Source organism: Natator depressus, chromosome 7 (genome assembly GCF_965152275.1).
Source record: "Natator depressus isolate rNatDep1 chromosome 7, rNatDep2.hap1, whole genome shotgun sequence".
NCBI classification, from domain to species: domain Eukaryota; kingdom Metazoa; phylum Chordata; order Testudines; family Cheloniidae; genus Natator; species Natator depressus.
In genome coordinates, this window is record NC_134240.1 from 34,682,820 (window position 1) to 34,706,596 (window position 23,777).

The 23,777-nt window shown below is 41.4% G+C and overlaps 1 protein-coding gene across 1 annotated transcript in view; it reads left to right on the forward strand.

Moving 5' to 3' along the window:
- WNT7A (Wnt family member 7A) overlaps positions 1-23,777 on the forward strand; it is a 48,671-nt gene that overhangs the window by 8,461 nt on the left and 16,433 nt on the right. The window contains exon 3 of the mRNA XM_074958109.1: positions 9,778-10,049. Coding sequence (XP_074814210.1) covers positions 9,778-10,049 — 272 coding nt within the window. The remainder of the gene's footprint in view (positions 1-9,777; positions 10,050-23,777) is intronic.

Here is a 23,777-nt window from a genome sequence, read left to right on the forward strand (position 1 = left end):
TCATCAAAGCCATAAAGTCTTCAGACTAAGACAGCCCAAGGATTCTGCTCACATCTATTCAAATGAAGTGTCAGAAAGGATCCAAAGGCCTGACCATGCAGATGCGTCTTTTGCAACAACATGAAGCTCCAATTTGGGCTCTCATGGAACTCCGAAAGAGCAAATTCAACCCTGAGGGGTTTCCACTGAATACTCAGCAGACCAACCCAGAGGGTGTAATACCATGCACAGAGCAAACGTGAACCTGCTAATTGCCATAGCTATGACAGGACACGAACAGAGTGTTAATCTCTCAAATAACTGAGTCCTGAGTCCTAATTCCTGTGGCGATTAACTGCACCCAGAATACGACAGTATCAAGCTGATGTGATGATGCAAGACACAAGGAAAAAGATGTTTCTGTTTCTGATTACCTTAATGACACTGTGATACAGTTGTGCCTTTGCAATGTGACAAGACAAAGTTGAAAGCAAATTCAATGCAAGTCAATAGAAACCTGGCAAAACTAAAACCAACTTCAGTGAAGGTCTTTGAAGATCCTGTGACAGACATTAAACAGGAAGAACTTCAACACAAGTCTATTAAGACCCTATGACTCTGCCATAACGTGACACAGCAAAACTAAAAGTAATTTCAAGGCAAGTCTGTGGAGACTCCCCTCACTGAGACATTGCCTATGAAAAACATTGAACACAACCTTTGGAGAGAGGACACGATGATCCGATTACCCAGAAAACACGAGACACTATTGCCATGCATGTGCCTGAGACTAAAAACGTCAACTTTAAACAAAAGGATCTCACTGCAGATTTGAATGTTAAAAAACCTAAAAATAATGAAGACGTACATTATACAACAAAAGCAAGAATATCCTGAGTGACACATCTGCCAAACATTGCTAAATTAACTCATTGTGTCCATAACTTCCATCGTGATGGACAATCCTCTTCGCCTTGCCTATGCTAGCAAAAATGGGACCTTGGATTGACTGCTAGTACAGTCAATAGTGCAGCTTTAGTAGGCAGGGATGATTAGAAGAGACTGATAAATAGCTGAGTCCTGCTTACGCTACAGCTGACAACATTGGTACCACTGGCAGAGCTCAACAAATGAGGACTCATTTTGGGGAATGTATGTGCAGTCTCAGTGTGTGTGGGCATGGGGTGGGGGGAGGGAGGCTCGCTATAATGTGGAAAGTTACGTTCCACAGACCTTTATCCTGCACATACTACTCATGTGAGTAGTGCAACTGAAGTCAAAGGGACTACCCATGTGAATGACGTGAACAGAATCTGGCCCATGTGCATTACAATTGGCCAAATTCAGCACTGATTTGCACTTTGTGCAATACTTTTAACTTAGGGAGAATCTCAGTCAGAGAAGTTAAGTGCTCTATGCAGGTTCATAGAGGGGACAAGGTGTTAGGAGTTATTAGCTCCTACCTACTTACATTCTCAGACCAACAGACCATGCTTCTCTTCCAGCAATATCCTTAACTCTTTCTTGTTCACTGAGTGATTTACATTCCACATAGTCTCATGATAGTAATGGGAGAGAAACTTCTTGGAGTGGTCTGAGTAAAAGTGGAGTCTTCCATTCTCACACTTCCCCATGAATGACAAATATTCTGAAGGCCAAATTATGCCCTCTGTAATACCAGTGTAACCCTCCTATCTTCCATGGGCTTGCAGTGTAACTAGCTAGCCTTGTAATTGGAATTTAGAAGACAATTGTCTTGCAGATGCACAAAAGTGAAAAGAATCCAGCTCATTTTCCCATACCTGAGGTAGCAGGAGAAAAACGTAGTAACACTTATTTTGTCACTAATGTGTACAGATCTGACTTGCAGTAAACACACATCTGTCCAGTAAAAAAAATGACCATCTTTAGTCACTTTTCAGATTAGAAATGCATTTTCAATTATATCATTTCATCAGAATTATTTTTCTATCACGTCTTCGGACCAACATTTTTTGGTATTCAATTCCAGGGTAATTTCATGGGACAGGCTTTAAAATTTTTGATTTTTTGAATTCCAAAGAGCAAATATCAGGCCTAGGAGATCACAATAAAATGATTTGCAGAAGGAAAGTAGGTTAAAATTAAATTAGTTTTTATAGTCAGAGAGAAGATATCTGCCCAAGGAAACAAACAGGCAAGGCTGCCATCTTAGCAAAAGGTTTCTGTTTGGTATTGTGCCGTTAATACAATACAGACCTTACTTTTTCCAAATGCAACCAGTGATTGATTAGAGATTGACAAATACTATATATTTTGAACCACTGGCACTCATGAGCCCCCAAGATATACTGAAAGGGCCAAATACAGATCCCAGTGAAGTTAATGGGAATTTTACCATTTTCCTCCGTGGGATGAGGACTTGCATTTATGTGCTGGATTTTCATCTCCTGCCACTATATTTTAGCATATGTATAGTATTTGCATATGCAGTAATGCAGGCTTAGTTATTCACAGACAAAAAACTGTTCCTGCAAAAACAGAGGTGAGGCTGAAAATCTGGCATAATATATCTAAAAACCAGCATGTTGCTTTATGCCAAAGAGTCAATCTTTCTAGGCTGTGACTATCACAGTAAGATAAAAACATTGCCCCAAGGTCACATTAGTTGGAATTCACATCAGAAGGCTCTCATACCTGCCTTCAAATGTATCTTGTGAGTACATGTTTTAGAGAAACAAAAAGATTACATTACATTAGAACGTAGAATAACTAAATGCCTATTGCAGGGTCACTATATAGGGTTTTTCTGAAAGAAAATATGACTACATAAAACACATTTTGACACAATGTCGTATAAGAAGTGAAGATATATAAAAGGGACGATCCATATCTTCTGAAATACCGAATGATAGGTCTGATTTTACAATATTCGTGCCTTGAGTAACTATTTTATACGCTTAAAATAGAATTTGCTTTTGAAATGGAATATACCTGTTTGTATCCCATTTCAGAATTTCATATTATTAATCTGTGTTGATGAAACATCATAAAATGTAGACTGATAAATGGGCAATAACTAAAGCCTCTGAAGATGGGAAATATTTTCTGCTTACCTTTTTAAATACAATTCACCCTATTTCTTTAAACCTGTGAGCTAAGAATTTTTAATTTGGCATCCTCAACTTCATTTCAAGTCAGCAGAATTATTGGGAGCTCTCAGCACCCAGGTTTAGGCCCTTAACTGGAAAAATGGTCATACTTTAATTTTTAAAGCTGCCTTTTAAAATTAATTACACATGCTACTTTAAGAATCAAGCCCGTGCGCGCTCTCTTGCTCTCAAAAAGGCAGACCGAGATAAGTAGTCAGAGGATGAGTTCTGCTCTCCATTTTACTAGCTATGAATTATGATCTCTATAGAGATGTGAAGTAATGTTAGTCATGGCACATAATTGGCAAGGTACGCTGTATTTTCCATCTTTCTATTTTCACAATCAACATATATTTCAGTACATGTCACTGCAGATAACTCCCTCCCTGACCCCTTGGCTTTAAATAGCAGAAAATACAACGTATGTTTTCCAGTGAGATAAATACAAATTTGTCTTTTTTATTTCCCAGATTAGTCAATTTATGGTTGGGCTGATACGGGGGGAACAAAACTTTTTAAAAATTTACTCAGAATCTTAGAGTTGAGCTGCTCAACACCACTAGCTCTCACTGACTTCTTTGGGAGTGGAGGGCACTCAGCACCTTGCAGGATTAGATCCTGATTTCCTATGTAATGCCAAACATACCCTGATTATTACGGCACTGATACACATACATTTTACAAAAGGGTTTAATTTAAATTAATTACAAATGAAGAACTCTCTTTTAAAGAAGAACAGAAATGTTTGGGGCAGGGGGGAAAAGACTGGCAATCCCAAATCAAGTAACAGAATATGGATCTATGTTTGCCTCAAGTACACAAACAGATCCCGCACTGACTTGCCAGATCCCAGTCCTGTCAACACTTTATTCATGGGGGTAAAGTGATGGATGTGCAGGTTTGTAGGATTAGGGCTGTAGTGTACAGTACGCATTTCCTATAGTTACATTAAATGTTAGAAGAGCCACACTGTGGCCAACTTAACAAGTGTTAAGTTTATGCTGCGCTCTCTTCTTGACTTCAGTAGCTGTTCTGTGCAAGAAGCAACTGTCATACATACACTTTTAAGTACAAATAAACACATTTAAAAACTAAAAGGGTCAAAACATTATTCCCTCATTCAAGTATTTGCTAAATCTGAGTTCAAAGTTTCCCCCTGAAGCAGCTGATGATGTAACTGATGCTAAACTCACAGAAGTTCGAGATAGAAGAGACCTAGTAGATCACCAAGCCCATCCCCTGAAAGGTCAGGATATTGTTCTTTTCATAGGATATAACTTTGCTTTAGATGTTGCAAGAAAAACACAAGAACCTGAAAGCATGAATTTGTGTCTTGGCAGCTAAAAGACGTAACACCACACCTTAAGTATTTTTTACCTACTGTTTATGGCATATTTCATACCCTTTATTTCTATTTAATGTATTTAATGTATTAATGTATTAATGTATTTAATAATCATCAGAACAAGTGAGCTCTTCACCAAAAAGCACTTCATATTTGACCATGCACTGATATCTTGGTAGTGCTTGTCTATCTATGGATTTGTACTGCCCAAACAAAAGAATTCTTCGTGTTTTATAGCTTACTAAATACTTGATCTGATATTCAGCAACAGAGGGAGTTTCCATTCATAAAGTGTGAGCAGTATGGAACTGGTGGTATTTATGGTTTAGTTTATTCATGATAATCCCAGTGCTTCTATTTATGACATGTAATGAGCTTTCTCAGCATCTCCTGTGGTTGGTATTACTGTGCAGTCCTTGGTGACAGGACTGAAGACAGCTTTGGAATTATCACAATGAGAAGGATCTATTCCATTGTCCAAAGACAGAACTCCAGTGAATCAGAAGACAGATAAGGCACTACCAGTTGCTCTGTGGTAGTGAAGTCTCAATGGTTTTTAGAGCCATGAATACCAAACTATATTCCATCAAAGCAAACAGTACTATGGTACTGGTAGAGCAAGACGTGGGAGAGCAAGAATTTCTTCCAATAGCCCAGTGCATAGGTTAAGTCCAGAAGAAAGTAGAAAAAGCAGAAGATATTCATGTCCAACACTGAAGAAGAAACCTGTGTTCCTAGAGCACTGAAGCACTTGTTCAAGTATAGTTCAGCTTAACGTAAAGATTGTACCTGTAATGTAGCCAAGATCAGAAACAGCTTGATCATCTCCCACGTAATTACAGGAGCAACCTTTACTTGCACAAATAGATATTTTTCTAAAGGTTTCTAAAATCTGATGTTCTAAAGTTATTATCCTTTGTAGGCCTTGCTCACCATAGACAAAAAGGAGGGAATAAGTTACTAGCTGGTTAGGGGGCTTAAGGACAATTTCCTCACTGTGACTTTGTCTCTATGCTTGAATTTCTCCCCCATCCCTGTCTTTAGCTTTGCAGCAACTTCTGCAAAGCAGAAAGAGTGGAGAGTAGGGCAGTGTTCCAGTCCATCAATTGACTTCTTAGCCTAAGTGGATTTTGCCAGGTTGTTTATCAGTATTTATGCAATACAAGCCAAAATATGGCTTCCCCTTCATGGGCACTTCATGGGAACAAGAGGCAGACATAATGCAGCTGCTTGGGAGAGCATGGGGAAGATTGGGGGGTAGCCTAGCATTACTAGAGGGCTGCTGCATATCCTAACGGGGGCACGTCAAAGTGAGTTGCACTCTAGCTAGAGTACCAGTCAGTACAAGCTACAACTTTTGTACAAGAGTAGAAAACTCTCCACCCTCCCCCAGCAATCCTAGGAGGCACCACACCTCATTCCACCCCCCACTCAGATGCCCCAGGCATTCTGCACCCCAGCACTCCATTGGCTGGAAGAACCATAATCTGGATGTATGACATTTCCTTCACTGACCCAACCTCCTGGACTGTGGTTTGCATGGATCCTAGTCATCCCCTCTTAGTTTGTTCATTGTGTAGATGTATATTAAATTGCAGCTCCAAGAGGAGCTGTCAGTAAAGATTATTAAGATTTGCTATGGATGTCACCACCTTGCAAATTTTTTTTTTTTTAATTTCTGGGTCCCTTTCTGATGTTTTTAGCTGTTGGGTTGGAGGATTGTTCATGTGACATATTTCCAGTCTGGCAGCTCATTCCTATGAATATATTCTGTCTCTTCAGAGTTCCCCCTTAAGACATGCTCTTTCGCTTTTACACCCCATGTCTGACTTTCTTAGGCATTTACAGAGTGCCAAGCAATGCCGTTTGGGGTTCTCCAACCTTTCAGGTTCTACAGATGAGAGAGGATCACTGACACAAGCTTTCCTAATCACCCTCCTTCCCCAGGGAAAGTGTTGTGAGTGTTCTGGATATCCCCCAAAGAGGGCTCCATGGTCAATAGTGTGGAAACCACTGCTCTGAGTCCTATTCATCTTTCCCTTCCTTCTTTACAGCATCTCTTTGTTATCCCCTCACAATAAAAACTTGGCAGGAATAATTACTTGCTTCTTTGCCCTCTATTTTCTTTGACTCTAACAATCTTTTTATGCCACTTTACCTCTTCTCCCTGTACAAGTGTTTCTGGTCCCGTCTATAAAGCACTTTTGATGCTATAATCATCAGTAGCTCTGGATTTAAAAATACTTCTACTACTACTAAAATAACTGCACTGGATTGAGGTTAAAGCCTGAGCCCTTACAATGGTACTTCTAGCAATAAGAACCCGAATTTTACACCGCTAAATCTTTGCAGGAAAGTGAAGGTAAGGGAGCTAATTTGGCTGTGAGACGCATATACATACATTCCTGACAGATGGAGGAAGTAGAGTAGAGTGAAATTATTCCACTTTAGTTCTGGCTCTTTCAAAACTCACCGTGGGTTGTTCCCCATGTTGTCCTCACATGGTGCTGTAGCAACATTTCAAGGTGAAGACTAACTGTAAGCGGGTGTAGTTAGTGTATTTTAAGACATCTTGTGCCCAGCCTCATCCCTTCCCCTCCTTAATAGATTACTCCTGCTGTGACATATACCTGCACATAAAGATGTGTGAGGCAGAAGCTGGCCAGAAATTGAACACACTGCAATAGTGCTTTTGATGTGTTAATGCGCACCTGTTTTCTGGCCAAATGCAGAGTGTGCCAAAACCTGGCTCCAAAAAAATTAAAAAAAAAATCTTTATTCAGTAAAAGAAAAAAAGAGACCTGTCCCACCCCCCCCCTTAGTTAATCTCTCTCTCTCTTTTTTTAAAAAAAGTATAATATATGCAGTGTTCGGAGCAAAACACATATTACAGAGTAGGTTAAATCTTGCACTTTATAACTTACTTGCTTGAATACAAAGGTAAAAGTCCTGTTGCACCTTTTGAGTATTTAAAGCACAATCATGGAACTGGCACAAAAGCAGTAAAATTAGATAAACACAAAATTACATATACTAATGCCAGAATGTCTCACTACACCATTTATATTCCTAAGGACAGAACAAGTGTAACTGCTTCAGCATATGAGTCATCTATGCAAAACACAGCAGCCTGAAATAGATGAGACAAGTGTGTGATACATTATGAATACTGTATGAGGCTTTGAGTCTTCCCATGTGGTGAATTCCTTTGGATACCTGCCTTCTTTACAGTGCAATCTCCTATCCTTCAGCACTGAAGAGCTGACAACTGTTTTTCCACAAAAGAGGAGATTTTTTTTTTAATTTGACATTACTTCTGATTTACAGTGGTTTAAGTAGGATTAGAGTCAGGCCCATGTCTTTTTCTTATGTGAAGAAAAGCAATTCCTGAAAACAACCTGTGTTAGATGAGAAATGGTGCATCTAAAGCAAAAATACGAACAGATGTAAATGTAGACCTAAAGAATCCACTCCCTTCCACAGAATAATCTAATGAGAAATAATTTTGCTTAGTATCTCTGCAAGGCTCACCCCACAAAGTTGCCAAGTCATCCCTTAAAGGGTTTTAGGGCCCATTTACTATAGAGATGCCCCATAAACTGTAGGAAATCCTAGAGATCTCAGTGCATCTAACTTTGACAGCCTCCTTCCTGGCAGCACAACCTCTTTAGTAGCCTCCTTAGTAAACTAGGTAGGATGTCCCAGTTTACCATAACTGTCTGAAGAGGTCGGCTTTTATGAAGACAAATCATACTTCACTGATCTATTAGAATTCTTTGAGGGAGTCAAAGAAACACGAGGACAAGGATGCTCCAATGGATATAGTGTACTTGGACTTTAAGAAAGCCTTTGACAAAGTCCCTCATCAAAGGCTCTTAAGCAAACTAAGCAATCTCTTAGGGAGCCTAGTTCACCAAGGGTATCTCTACATGACAACTAAAGACCGGTGGGATGGCCTTGGTTGGCCTGGGTCAGCTGACTGGGAATCAGGCCATGAGGTTAAAAATGCAGTGTAAATGTTCAGGCTCGGGCTGGATCTCTGGCTCTGAGATCCCGTGTGGAGAGAGGGTCTCCAAACCTTGGCTCCAATCTTAGCCAGAATGTCTACACTGCTATTTTTAGCCCTGCAGCCTGCGCCCTGGAGTCAATTTACCTGGGTTCTGACACTTGGAGCTGCGGGTTTTTTATTGCAGGGTAGATGTACCCTCAGTGTTTTGGAGTTGTAGACCAGGATCTTGAACTGGAGGCTACTGGAGACTTCTCCTTCTCCTTTAAATTTTCATGACAAACCACTAGTCCTAACAATAATAGATCGGCAGAGTCTGCAGAGGCATAAATATCCCATCAATTCAACATTGATATAAATTGTTTCTTTTACGAAGGACAAATCAAGAAATCTTTTAGGAAAGTCTTTGATTGCTAGTTCATTTGTAAACATAGCACACAGTACCATCAGTGGAAAGACTGTTCATGCTGATAATTGGCAAAGAAGTTTCCTTATTAATAGATTGTTGATTTTTTTCTCTCCATTATGCTTCCTTGCCATGAGGTAAGAGAGTAGATATTTTTTATTAAAAGAATGAACCACTTAGAGACAAACATAAAAATATAGATCACATATGTGAAGAGAGATGCCGCTGAGAATGAAGTGTCTGTAATATTTCCTTCCTTAACTGATGTTTCTCATGAAGTCTGATGAATAACAGAAATTTGCTTGTTCCATGAATCATAAGCTATCACCAGTAGTTGTTTGGAATATGACAGGGCTGAGTTGGCAGATGTTTAACAAGGGGATTACATCTTCCTATCCATCCTCTCTTTATAAAAGGCCTGATTCTAATCCTATTGAAGCAAATAAGAATTTTGTTACCCACTGCAGTGGTGACAAAAATTTGAAATTTTTCCTTTAAAGTGGGAAAGTTTGATAATTTTGGAAAAAAAAAATCTAAATTTTTTTCAAATTGGGAGTTTTATCAACTTTCCACAAACAGTTCTGATGAATTGACATTTTTCAGCAAAAAACATTTAGTTGGAAAACACCCAACTAGCTCTAATGATAACCCAGAAAAATATGTATGTGGTTATCTGGATAACACCTACGCTTAAATATACTGCAGCCTGGAGCTCTATTTTTTCAGAGAGTGTCTAAACATCAACAAAAATCAAAACTTTGAATGGTGGAGTACTGCTTATGTCTGCATGTTTACAACACTTCTAATTAAAACCATATGGCATTTGCACTGCACTGACTTGCACATATTTTTCTAAATAATCCTATCACAAATGTTGTCCCATATATTTACAGCACTGTTTTAATTTCAGGTAGCAGAGAAGCAGCATTCACATATGCCATCATTGCCGCTGGAGTAGCACATGCGATCACTGCTGCCTGTACCCAGGGAAACCTGAGCGACTGTGGTTGTGATAAAGAAAAACAGGGACAGTACCATAAAGACGAAGGATGGAAATGGGGAGGCTGTTCTGCTGACATCAGATATGGAATAGGATTCGCCAAAGTGTTTGTGGATGCAAGGGAGATTAAACAGAACGCAAGGACTCTCATGAACTTGCACAACAACGAGGCGGGGCGTAAGGTAGGTATCTCTCTGCTCTCCACCATCATATGACAATTCCTTGTCTAGAATCAGAGGTCTGATTACAACACAATGTTCAGAATGAAATGTGCTTTAAGGCTAATGCCATTTTACAGTAGCCGAATAGGCACTTTTGTAAGCTACACAAACTTGTTGGATGATCCATCTGTCAAATATTTGTCTAAATGTTGCTCTTTCCAGTCATAAAACAGAAAATGCAAACAAACAGTTTAGCTGGAAAGTCAAATGGTGCTTAAGATAGAAAGCTTGCCTGCTACTGTGTGGCTGAATCTGCTTCTCTTCAGGTTCAGACATGAACTTCTCATCATTCAGTTGAAAAGGGATCACTTTCAACCCAACTGTCTAAACCTTGCTCTTTGTGTGGGGACTACAGCTAAAGGAAAAAAAACTTGAGTGAAGTGGAACTAAGAGACCACAGACTGACTCATTTTAACACAACATAATATATACACACGTAAGGCAGGGTTATCATTTTAAATGGAGCGCTCCCCCACAATTCCTTAGAACCAGGCAGCTTAAAGCACATTCATGCAGAAACAGTGTTTGAACTCTTGTCTCCCTGGCAGCTTTAAACATGTACATTTTATGTGGAATCTACACAGCAATTCTGGGAATCTTGACATCTCTTGGTTTTGCTTCCTTTGCAATATATTGCAGTGTATTCAGATTTCCTACTGTCATGTGGCAAAGATGGAGGCCTTGGCACTCCTGTGTAGCAGAGCTGTGCTCAGCACAGGACTCGTGAAGAGGGCCACCAGTGTCCTCCTCAGATCCTCGTGAGCTGGGTTGATCCCCAGAGTACATGAGAGCAGCCTCGGAGCACTCTAACTTGTGATAGCTAGAAATTGCCCAACGTGGGTCTTTACACTGGCCAGTGGCACAAAGAGGCCAGGATCTCTGGCCCATAGGACATTAAATTACTATGTGCGAGTGTGGTCCTACTCTGAAAAGCAACTGTGTAAAAACACCTTCTTATTGAACAGATCTGCTCCCTGTGGTTTAGAGTCCTGTCTGCTGACTTTAGTGGTCAGTGATTTTTTTACCGCCTTTTAAATACTGTTAAGTATTACAGAGCAAGAGAGCTAAGGACAGTGAGCTGGAGTCTGTTCCTTCAGGTGCATCATCAACAGAATGGTTCACCAAATAATGGCCTCAGTGACTCCTGTGCAGCCCCATGGCCTTTGCTGGGTTTGCACAGTGTAACTGAATGAAACTCAGCAAACAGTTCTGTTATTGATACACAGTTCCCTTCCAGAGTAGAAGGGCTCTTGAACATAGTAATTCACTGTCCTACAGCCCCATCTTGGCCCTTGCTCCAGCCCCTTGAGTTAAAATAATTCCCATGCTTTCTTAGCTCTTTATTTCACTTTCTCCACTGTTGGCATTTCAATGGAATTTTTCAGGCAGCCCATAAGTGGTGGCTTTGTCTTTGTCTTGGTGTGATTCAGCGCTGGATTTGAGTAGCTTGAAGTGGAAAGTGGCTTGAAGACACTAATATTTCTGTTGCAGTAACAATAATTAGGGCTCTGAGAGATCACAAGACCACAGCATTTGGGACTTGAAAAAGAACGACGGCTTCTGTCACAAACAACAGCATAGCCTTCCTCAGGTTTATTCCCGCTGAAAGCTAGAGAGGTTATGTTAACAATTTCTTTTTTCAGTGTTCCAAATGCCTGGGTCTGGCACTCCAGTGCAGAGATGATCTCTCAGAACACTAAGTTGTTATCACAACAGAAATATTAATGTCTCCTGAACTTATCTCATATAGACTAACTGTTCAAAGAGCTTGATTCTAACAGTCCCTGCGCTAGGCTCCAGTGCTCTGAGAATCAGCCTCTTGGCTGCTCGGCTCCTTACAGCAGATGAGTTAGCATATCTGTTTGTATTCCACCATCTTGTTTAACACGTAGGGTCACATTTATTCTGTTACACCAGTGTAACTCCACTGAAGTCAACGATAACAGAGGAAATTGGACCATTATATGTGGATTCCCACCTTTTTTGTTGTCGCTTGCAAGAGCTGGTTCATGGAGAGGCTCATTTCCACCTAACTGGTACAGCTCAGGGCTGGCAGAAAGAGAAGAAGCTTAAAATGGCTTACTGAAATCTGGCTGGCTGTAAGCTTGTTTGGCACTGGGGATTGTTTTAGGAAAGCATCACTAGTGCACAGCTGAAGGATGGGGCAAAGCATCCCAAACTTTACATATTATAGTTACAGGGCCCAGGTTTTCAGAATTATATAGACAAAAATGTATTAGACATCAGGGTGCTAGGAGGTGATTTTGGGCCCCACTATAGCCGTACGTATGTTTCTGTGGCAGAGCACAGGGGTTGTAGAAGTCCTGGAGCCAGCCAAGGCAGAGGCCCATTGGCCTCTTGTCTTGCTAGACTGTGAGCTTTGTGCTGTGCCTCTGAGACAGGCAGCACAATATGTTCTTCCTGGTCCTTTGCTTTTAGCACCAATGTGCACACAATCACAATGACTTTATGGCTAATTTGTGTGCACAAATTTGTGTGTCCTAAAAAACTGGAGCCTGGGAAGTTTCACTGTGTTTGTGTTACTATCTGGAAGAGCTGTGGTGTGTGCTATCTTTGGCTAACTGCCAGGTCTCCAGCAGGCTCAGAAACTATTCTGATATGGAGATATTTATATGCCTGTTACTGAAACCCTCACAGTGCCGAACTACTGATCTTATTTGAGATCTTTAACGATCCAGTGGGGTGCGAGACCAACACAAGCCTGGGAAGGTGTTATGGCATGTCCACAAACCAGTAGAGAATGAAGAACGAATGACTGTGTTTAGTACAGAGATCAGGCTTTGCTCCCATATACCTGTGAGGGATCACAATGTTTTCATCACCTGTTCCATTCTACAGCAAGCACTGATTGAGGGCTTACATCAACGTGGGAGAGATTGCTGACTTTAAATGCTGAAATTGGACACACAAGAGATTGGCATGTTGTGTGTCAACAGGCAGCACTCGAGGAATATCTGAGATACGTATATTTTTGGGGCTCTTTTTCCAAGAGATTCCAAATATTAGGAATAACCTGGTCTACTCTAGGAGACTTACCTACTGCTGACTACAGTTGTCAGCAATTGGTTCTCTGGAACAGCCTATAGTTTAACTGCTAGTGCAGACAGGATAAGAGAGTTATCAGCTGGGTTTCAGCAAGGGTGTTTGAGACTGATTAAGTAAGAAGAGTAACAAGGGAAGAACGTTAGTAGGTATCGGTAGGTACTTCAGGTATAGGTGTTGATTTTTGCCATGCATTTTTTAGTTTATTCTGATTTTAATCTCAGCCTCCTTCTCCTGACAAGTTTCAGAGTAGCAGCCGTGTTAGTCCGTATCCGCAAAAAGAACAGGAGTACTTTTGGCACCTCAGAGACTAACAAATTTATTTGAGCATAAGCTTTCGTGGGCTACAGCTCACATCATCGGATGCATACAGTAGAAAATACAGTGGGGAGATTTTATATACACAGACAACATGAAACAATGGGTGTTACCATACACACTGTAACAAGAGTGATCAGGTAAGGTGAGCTATTACCAGCAGGAGAGAAAAAAAAAACCTTTTGTAGTGACAGATTGACATGCCCAGAAGAGTACCCAGAAGTCACCTACTACAGGACAGGCCCAACAAAGAAAATAATAGAACGCCACTAGCTGTCACCTTCAGCCCCCAACTAAAACCTCTCCAGCGCATCATCAAGGATCTACATCCTATCCTGGAGGACAACCCATCACTCTCACAGATCTTGGGAGACAGGCCAGGCCTTGCTTACAGACAGCCCCCCAACCTGAAGCAAATACTCACCAGCAACCACACACCACACAACAAAAACACTAACCCAGGAACCTATCCTTGCAACAAAGCCCGTTGCCAACTGTGTCCACATATCTATTCAGGGGATACCATCATAGGGCCTAATCACATCAGCCACACTATCAGAGGCTCGTTCACCTGCACATCTACCAAAGTGATATATGCCATCATGTGCCAGCAATGCCCCTCTGCCATGTACATTGGCCAAGCTGGACAGTCTCTACGTAAAAGAATAAATGGACACAAATCAGATGTCAAGAATTATAACATTCAAAAACCAACTGGAGAACACTTCAGTCTCTCTGGTCACTCGATTACAGACCTAAAAGTGGCAATTCTTCACCAAAAATCTTCAAAAACAGACTGCAACGAGAGACTGCTGAATTGGAATTAATTTGCAAACTGGACACCATTAAATTAGTCTTGAATAAAGACTGGGAGTGGATGTGTCATTACAGAAAGTAAAACTATTTCCCCATGTTTATTTTCCCCCCTACTATTCCTCACATGTTCTTGTCAACTGCTGGAAATGGTCCATCTTGATTATCACTACAAAAGGTGTTTTTTTTCTCGCCTGCTGGTAATAGCTCACCTTACCTGATCACTCTTGTTACAGTGTGTATGGTAACACCCATTCTTTCATGTTCTCTGTGTATATAAAATCTTCCTACTGTATTTTCCATTGCATGCATCAGATGAAGTGGGCTGTAGAGCATGAAAGCTTATGCTCAAATAAATTGGTTAGTCTCTAAGGTGCCACAAGTCCTCCTGTTCTTCTCCTGACAGTGTCTCACTAGTGTAATAGCCAATGAACTCTGATGCCTATAAAGCAGTAACATTCAGGTCAAGGATAATATAATGAGTGCCCTCATGTAGAATTAATTTGTACAATGTGTTCCTGGTCTCTAACCCCATCTATGCTAGGAAATAGACCCAGTACTGACAATGCTTGTCAGCAACTGGTCTCATGTATGTACGGTATCTACAAAGGTTTATCTGCTTGGGTCAAGGGATAAACAGTTTTCATCTGTATCTCTGCGTTTCCGTCTGACCTGTGCAAGCAGAAGTTCTCCCAATTTCTTCAATAGTTGCTCCTGTGGTGCAGCGCTGGAGTTCCCAGAAACTCTTTTTAGGGTACATCTGTACTGCAGCTGGAGGTATAATTCCCAGCTTGGGTAGACATCCACATGCTCACTTTGATTGAGGTAGCACTAAACATAGCAGCATAGCTGCAGTGGTGCCGGTTAGCCACCCAAGTAAAATCCCCTCCAGGCCCTCCTCATTAAGTACTTGCATAGCTAGCCCATGGCACCGCCCGGGATACACTGCTATTTTTAGTGCACTAGCTCAATCAAAGTTAGCACATGAACATCTACCCAAGATGGAAATTACAAATTACAGTCCTGGAAGTGATTTTTGCATGCACCCTGAAAAATGTCCCAATCAATGTTAGAAGCCGTAGTTCATTTGTCTGGCATGTCTGTCTCTGTTAAGAGGGCTCCTGTAGTTCTCTCCCATATCTGAGACATGTCACATCAGGTGTCCCTTGCTTCAGTGAATTAGTATGTCCTGAAATGCTGATTTACCACAGTGAGAAGCAAGCAACATAGGGAGAATTGTAGGAGAATTCATAACAGCTGTGTCAGAAAATGGAGATAAATCTCCTATTAATTTGTAGGCATGATTCTACTACTGACCTGCTCTTAGAATTTCCACTAACTGCATGGGAATCCCATACAAGGAACAACTGTGGAACTGAATCTCAGTTAGCAAATTAGACTTACCACATACAGAGGTACTTGAATTATTGCAGGTAACTCCCACTGCTGAAGGGTAGTTCTGGTCCAGGGGGAAAAAATTACATTTCTACCAGTATAACTGCTAAAATAGCAAAGTACGTATGAAAGGGCCTAGAGATTTTGGTGATTTGACTGAAAGATTTTCATTCTGAGTCAGAGGCAAGGACATTATCAAATTGCTCTCTCTCTCCCTCTCTCTCTGACATTGCAGTTCTGTGAATGACATCTTGCATCAGAGTTACATCATATTAAATATAACGCCACATTATGAGTCATTGTTATAAATCATGACACAGGCTACATTAGAAGGCTTTTGCAATCCAAGGGCACATCAAGGTGGATTTTTATTTGATGTTTCTCTTTGCAGACACACATAGGTGTGCTAACTTGTAATTCTATCATGAATTGGTAGTGCTCCAATTCTTTTTGGGCTCTTGAGTTTAAATATGCATTGTAGACGAGGTTCAGAGTGAGCATAACAGAGGATTACTGTAACTATCAAGCCAGGCTGTGAGAAATTACAAGGGGTGCAGCCCAAATTGATCCAGTAACTCTGAGAATTAATCTACTGTAATATTTACTGTCCTATTTTTTGGGAAGAGGAAGTTGAGATGAAACAGTGCCATAGGATTCCCACAAAACTATTGTGTGATGCGTAACATGATATTCTAGTCCCCTTTCCTGTCCATGTCTCTTTTATTGCCTAGCAAAGAGTTTAACCTCAGAAATAGGTTTTGACTCCTCAGACATGCTGCCTTGTAACTTTCCCCACCCTCTTTTGGTGCTAGTATCAGCACTGGGATCACCAGACCCCCACAGTGAGGTCAAAGAAGTTAACTGCAAATCTGCAGTTGACAGCAGTTCTCACTCAATTCAATCTGAACATGTTTGACTTCAGTCCATGCATGTTGACAAACATGGTAACATGAACATGAAATAACAGTGTAAGCTCTTGGGGGTGGGAACTATTTTTTAAATATAGCACCCTGCACACTATTGACACTTAAAACAACAGTAAGCAATAGCTTGAAAAAATGTGTGAAATTAAAGGCCAGGTAAATATTTTAAAATTTCAAATTGATGCATGAGCTTTAAAGGAACTAACAACATTGCCTGGAGCCAGACAAAATGCAGTCAGGCATTGTAAAAGCTACCAAGAGTTCTACCACTGTACCCCACCCCCTGCCTGTGCATGCTTGAGGCTTGATTCACCCTTGCTGGTGTGGAATAGGGATGGAATGCAGTTGGCAACACCTTGATCAAATGGGAGCAGCTGCACCTGAGGGAGGATACCTCCATTGCTGTCCTTCCAAGGGGTCCAGCCAGGGGAGGGCAGTTTTAAAGTACAATCTGGGTGCCATAGGTGCTCCACGTGTGAAAACTGTCAAGGATTTATGCTGGCTGGCTCCAGGCCCTCCGGAAGAACGCATTTGTGGATTGTCTTGCACAGCTACAACCTCTTGTCTAGTCAGATTTTCTGCGATGAGGGACCTACTTCTTGGGCTCCGCCAGCTTGTGTAACGCTGACAGATGCCAGCATTACACAACCTAGGACCTCTGAAGCTCAGTGTATGTAGCTAGCCTTTGATGTATGAGCTAAAAGCCATGTGGCTACATCAAAGGACCTCTGAAGCTCAGTCTGTCTCGGTAGTAGACTCATCAATCTCTAGATTGTCTGGGTGCCCCTAGAGTGGAACAGAGCACCATACCAAGCAGGCATGGGTGACACTTGCATGGGTGGAACCCCAGGAGAAATCAAGCCTGTGGCAATCCCTTGAACAGATTGCCACTCACCATCATTTGTGTTGCAGCTTTGTTATGTATTTATAGTGTCTCTTGGAGAGCACAGTCATTGTACTATCCTTTAGCAAGGTGCAAAGCCCTCCCTGAGCTAGCCACTGTGGAACAGAGATGGAGCTAAGGCCATGCCTGCCCTCCCCACCTCAGAGATGGCTGTGTCACAAGAGTGCTAGCAGGGAGCAGCCACAGCGCCATGACAGCACGAGGAGTGAGCACGGGGAGAATGCCCCTTGTACTGGGAAAAGAGCCTGCCACAATCTGGCTCTTAGAGAGCTTTGAACAGAGACCAACTGACTAACGTACAGTAACCAAATGTATGTACTTTTGTATTCAAATATCCCAACAGTCACACTAGCAGGAGTGTCTTAAATGGGTTATACATCAGGATAAATGCTCCACTGTGTCTGGAGCTGCTGAAAATTAAGGTAGACTCCAGAGAGTTGAAGAGACCAACTTATAGTGGAATAATTAAAACCTGGGTGAGGCTGCTCTGTTACCATAATATCACTTGATCACTGATACCAAAAGTATTGGCAGCAGAGCCATATGTTTCTTGAAGCTCAGAACTTCCTAATAATGCCCTTTAAAAAGTTACACTAGTTATTTTCTAACTTTGCTTCAAAAACCTACTGATCTTTGCTTTTAGAAACGTCCAGTGTTTAACTTTTTGCATGCCCTTTAAATGTAAAGCTGATAATCCACTTTCCCCATTACAGTTAGGCAGTAAATATGAATGGAATAACCACAATTGCTAGTTATTCCTGAGTGAAAATAGTTTAAAGTTGTAAATAGTCTCTCAGGAGTTGATTCTCCACCTTCTGTTCAGTTGCTCATGTCACTGGGTGTCAGGAACATTTGGAGAGGCAAATATATCCAGGAGAACTGGCTGTGGCACTATACCATTTCAAAAGGGGATGTAACATGTAGAAACACCAATATGTCTGGCTTCGGCGTGTGGAAAGCCACTTAGTCACAGAAATCCCAAAAGTGCCTGTATGTTGTACTGAACTGGTCCAATCTTTTTTCTTTTCTTTGTCTGTTTGCTTCTACAATGAATGGTAAAGCTGTCATGTACAACGCTGAAGTATTAACAGCCAAATCCTGTCCCACTGAAGACAATGGCCAAATTCCCACGGACTACAAAGAAGTAGGATTGGCCTTAAGCCTGGGAGTCTGTCATTGTATTGTACTATAAAACAAAGGATCAGAGTTTGGGTCCTAGGCCCCTGAGGAATGGAGGCTGGGAGCCTTGTGGAGACAAACAGACTACGTCACTGGTTTAACTTCATTGCCTTCAGTGGATTTGCTCCTAACGTGCAATGATGTGAGATCAGGATAAAGCCTAGTATGTGTTCATTCCTTTATGAAGAGGGAATGCTTTTTACGTTGGTCATTTTTTCCCTTCTGGATGGTAGCTGGAGAGATGTTGACAGGTTCCACTAGGAGCTGTATTTAGTCCTTCTGGCCAGAGGAGGTTATTGCAATACTGGAGTCCAAAAGTGTGGGGCAGGGTGAGTGAGGACATAGAGGGGATAGGGATGCATAGAGCTGAAGAAATAAAGGGAATCTCAAAGGAAACTCACCAAAAACACAAATGAAAATATCTTACACGATAAACTGTCAAAAGTAGCGTGCGGCGTTTCACTCAAACCTGTGATCTCAATATATGGAAGCTCTACTGCTAAAACGGCATGTACCATTTTGAAAATACTCCTCTAGGCATCCAAATATCCCACACATTGGCTTGCTCAATGATTTAACAGTGTGACAAGTCAGCTTGGTTGAAGCCAGGAGAAGAACAAACCAAAAAAATTGGGGACTTACGGGGCTCATCCAAATGTTTATGGGTATAAACAAAGGCAACAAGGCTGCTCCCAGCAAGCTGCTTCCAACTTCCCAGTTGATGTGGTTCCTAGGTCCAGCCAAACGCAGAGGAAGAGCATGAGTCAGCCCAATTTAGAGTCCTTTCCTGACAGAGCAGCTTGTTTTAGTGAGACCTGGACATATCCCACCCCTGCAATCCCTGCACTATTGTAGACATTCTGCTCAGGTAGAGTGTATTTACCTTCTCCTTGATGACCACTGCATGGGGCCTGTACAAACCATCACTATAACGATGCTCTGACGTCATAGTTCCAGGCAATCTCCTGAAGAGGCATTAGACACAGCAAGTTGTTTCTGGCAAGCCCACCTACAACTTCTTTGACATGCAGTTTGTAAGGTAGGATTTTCAGGAGGGCCCAGCATTGAATGAACGCTGCTCCCAGTGAAGTCAATGGTGAAACTTCCATTCATTTCAATGGGAACAAAGTAAGGGAAATGAGGAACAATTTGGAATCTCCACCCTCCATTTTCCTCTCTTAACGCTCCCCCCCCGCAGCCGGCATGAATGTTTGCACTACACCTGACAGGCCTATGCAGGGCAATTTCCTAGGTGTGAAAAAAAAATTACAGGTCCTGGGCTCTCTCATAGTATTTTGTTTGTATTTGAAGGGATCAAAGATCTATTTTATGGCTTTCCTACTGCTTTTAGATAATAGTCTTAAAACAAGACTAAACTTGACAGACAAGCTCTGCATCTTCTCAACAGCCCAGAGTAAAGATAAAGGGAACATTAATGTTATTCTAAATTATGAGAAGGAATCAGACTGCACAAGAGCTGTAATCCACAAGAATGAATTTTCATTCCACTTGTCCTCCACTTTCAACTCATCAGAAGTTGTGATACATGGTCCTACTTGTATTTTGGCTTTCAACTCCCTCTTATATCTTATGTGGTTGAAAATTGAATTCCTGATTTACACTGAAGATTAGGGAATGATAAATGCTATCACTTACCTGCAGTCACAATTTTAGAGGATTCTGGCATTATGAGCAAAACAGGCATTTCATGTGGGTGATTACTAGTGCTGACAATGATAGGTAAGAAAGGGCCATGTCCTGTTAATAAATAATAAAACCCCTCTCAAGTTCCACATTTAATATCATGAATTTTTCGTAACAGAAACAATCAGAGGATCACTATAATGATTAATTTGCTTAAATAATACAAAGTCACTGGCTGTGTCACAAACTTTTCAAGGAACATGGGAGATGTTTCCAAAGTTAATCCATGTTTGCTCTTTGGATAGTTGGCAGCATATGTCATTTAGAGACCACTGAGATCCACGACTGTCACGGGGTCCACTCACCACAGCGGCACCTCCTGCTGGCCATCCTGGGGATTAGCGCTGTCAGTTGTGCGCCCTCTTCAGGGGGTGCCTCTCCTGTTGTCCTCTCACCCTGCGGACCTGCCTCACTCCAGGAACTGCAGCATCCTCTTCATTATTCTCCCTTCTGGAGTTACCTAAAGTCCTTCTATAGAAATAGTCCCAGGCAGTCTTCTCCTGCGCTGCCCTGATGATGCCATTTACCCAGTGGCTGGTAGGGGAACCTGGGCCTGCCCTGTACTCTGGGTTCCAATCCAGGGACCCTCAGCTCAGCAGTTCTGGGCTCTACCCTCTCAGCCCTCACTGCTCCTTCCCTGGACTGCTTCCTACTCTTCCTTGTTCCCCCCTTCTCTGAGAGTACCAGCTCCAAACCAACTTCTTCCTCTCTCTTCCAAGGGAGTGACTGCCCTTTTCCCCAGGCACCCTTTCTGTTCTCAGCTCCTGGGGTTTAGGCCCCATTTATTTCTGTTCACCATCAATTCCCTGCTCCCTGGCTCTCGCTCCAGGTGCAGCATGTGGAGTTAATTGGTCTACCTGGCCACTTTAACCCCTTCAAATCCCTGGACACCCCATCACAAGTACCCCAGGAGAAATGAAGGATTATTTTAGACATTATATAGTCCACTGCTCTATAGGTCTGATCCAGTTCCCACTGAAGTCTATGGAAAGATGCCCTATGACTTCAATGTGCTTTAGATTAGGCCCTCTAAGAGTTGTCGGTGTCCCATTAATATTCCAAAACCAAAACACTTTGTTTTACGCTTGTTTAGAGACAACAGTGTATTTACTTATCACATCGCTTACAAAACCTAAACACTGAAAGCAAAGAAATGGAATGTTTAAGAGCATTGTAAATCTTACCCTACTCACATACTAAAAACCATAAACATATTATTGTGGTCAAGATAAAGAAATGCACATTACATTACATCACAACACGGCAACCTGAACTCTGTCCCATGGATGGTAGAGGCTTTTTCTGTATAATTTCTGTTATCTTGATCTTGGTTATGTTGAAATATGTTTTTCTTTGTACTTGTTTTTGGAATTTCCCTGTGTAGTTGGGTGTGTGGGTCAGTGACTTTGTTTGTGTTTTTGATGTTGATTTGCCTACATAAAGGGAAAAGAACATCATAGGCTAACATTTTCAAACTTGGCACCTAAAGTTAGGCCTCTTAAAGTGGTGGCAAGATTTTCAGAGGTAGGTGCTTAACATGACTGGACTGCCATTAAATTTCATTGGGAGTTATAGGTATCCAGCACCTCTGAAATTCAAGTCTCTTATTTAGGTGTCTAAATATGGATTTGTGCATCTATCCTAGGCACGACAATATGGATATTTTGGCCATTAAAAATTAAATAAATGGAATAGAGGAGCCCCCAGATTTTAAAGGATTTATTGGTGCTTGGCAAGTTAAGTTCTTTGCAAGTTTTTGACAATCTAATAACTGTTTGGCTAGGTCCTTCTGGAATGCCATTTTCCACACACCTAAAGAGATGGGTGTTTATACCACACATAATGTTTATTAACACGTGTTAGACTAAGGCTCCTGTGCAGTCTTGCTTCATTCAGTGCATTCCTGAGAAGATATATTCATTCACTGTGCATCTACATGAGTTATACATGTTTAATGCTCCTCCCATCATGGGGTGTCAGCAGGAATGGAACCTGGGGCCTTCAGCGCAAGCTTCTACAACTTGAGCCAAAGAACTGTTGGTGTACCTGACTCTTACCCTATGTGTGGGCCAGATATTGTGGTCTGTGTGTGAGATACCATACCCATAGCTCAGGTATTACATATGCATGCCTCTTCCTCCAAACATCGGTAAACAGTGCTAGAAAGGTCTAACAAGTTCAATAACTGACAATACAAAAACCCATGCTCTCAAAGAGCCTTGCAAAGGTGAGTAAGCATTATAAGCCCACTTTTACAGTTGGCCTAAATAAAGATGTTTGAAGCAATGCATGTGAGAGGCAATGGCTTCAATGGAGTTGCAATAGTTTAAACCAGCAGACAGTTTAGCCCAATGAATGTAAGTTTCTCAAAGTAGCCTGTAGTGGCCCGGTGGGTTATGTTGGTGAGAGTGATGAGCTTTCAGGCTTACACAGATGACCTGAAGAAAGGCTCACCTGCCTTATCTCTCTAATGTCCTGGGACCAACACGGCTACAACAACACTGCATTCTATAAAGGCTGCTTAAGAAGTTTGTAGCACAGTGGAGACTAGAACCCTGCGCTCTGCAAAGCCATGAGCTCTGAGAATGCGAACTGCAATCCAGACATACAAAGGACTTGGCACTAGCCTAGGCCATTCAGATGGGCTAGAGAGGTTTGATTTAATGAAAAGAAGTGCACAGAAATCTGGAAGCAAGCAGTTTAAAACCCATCCAGTAAAAAACCAGCATATCATCTTGGGAAAACAATGGCAAAAGTTAAGATGCCTGTCGTGGAAACACAAGAGAGTGACATGCTCTTTAAAGGGCTAACCTGCAGAGTATGCGCTGTGAGAGCTTGTGAAGGAGCACAGTCTTTGCACAGCCAGGAAAAGATAAGACCCATATTGCCAGACATAGAGCTGAAGATGAAATGCCCATTATAATTCCGAGCATTCTACTAATCAGCACAGAGTAACAGGTACAAGTACTGTTAAATGACTGTGTAGCTAATATTTCCTGGCACTCTACTAATGAGTACAGAGTAATAGGTACATGTACTGTTACATGACTATATAGCTAAAGTGGGAATTAATGCCAGAACTATCATTTGTGTTTTCAAAAATGATGTACTGAAAACTTGTGCGCAAAAGATTTGAGGTTTTTAGAAAAATGATCTGAGTAGAAACATATTCTGGACTTCACTTTAACAACATATTCAGATTTATCATCATTGGGTCATAAATGGTTAAAAGCACTTAACACCTAAACTGATCCAAGGTATCTAAAATACCTAATATTCTAGAAAGGTTAGATGAAAAATATATTGAAGTGCTTGCTCCTGTAATGGCTTTAGTAAAATGCTAAGTCACATATGGCTGCAGAGGAGATGCCAGATTCAAGACCAGAGCAG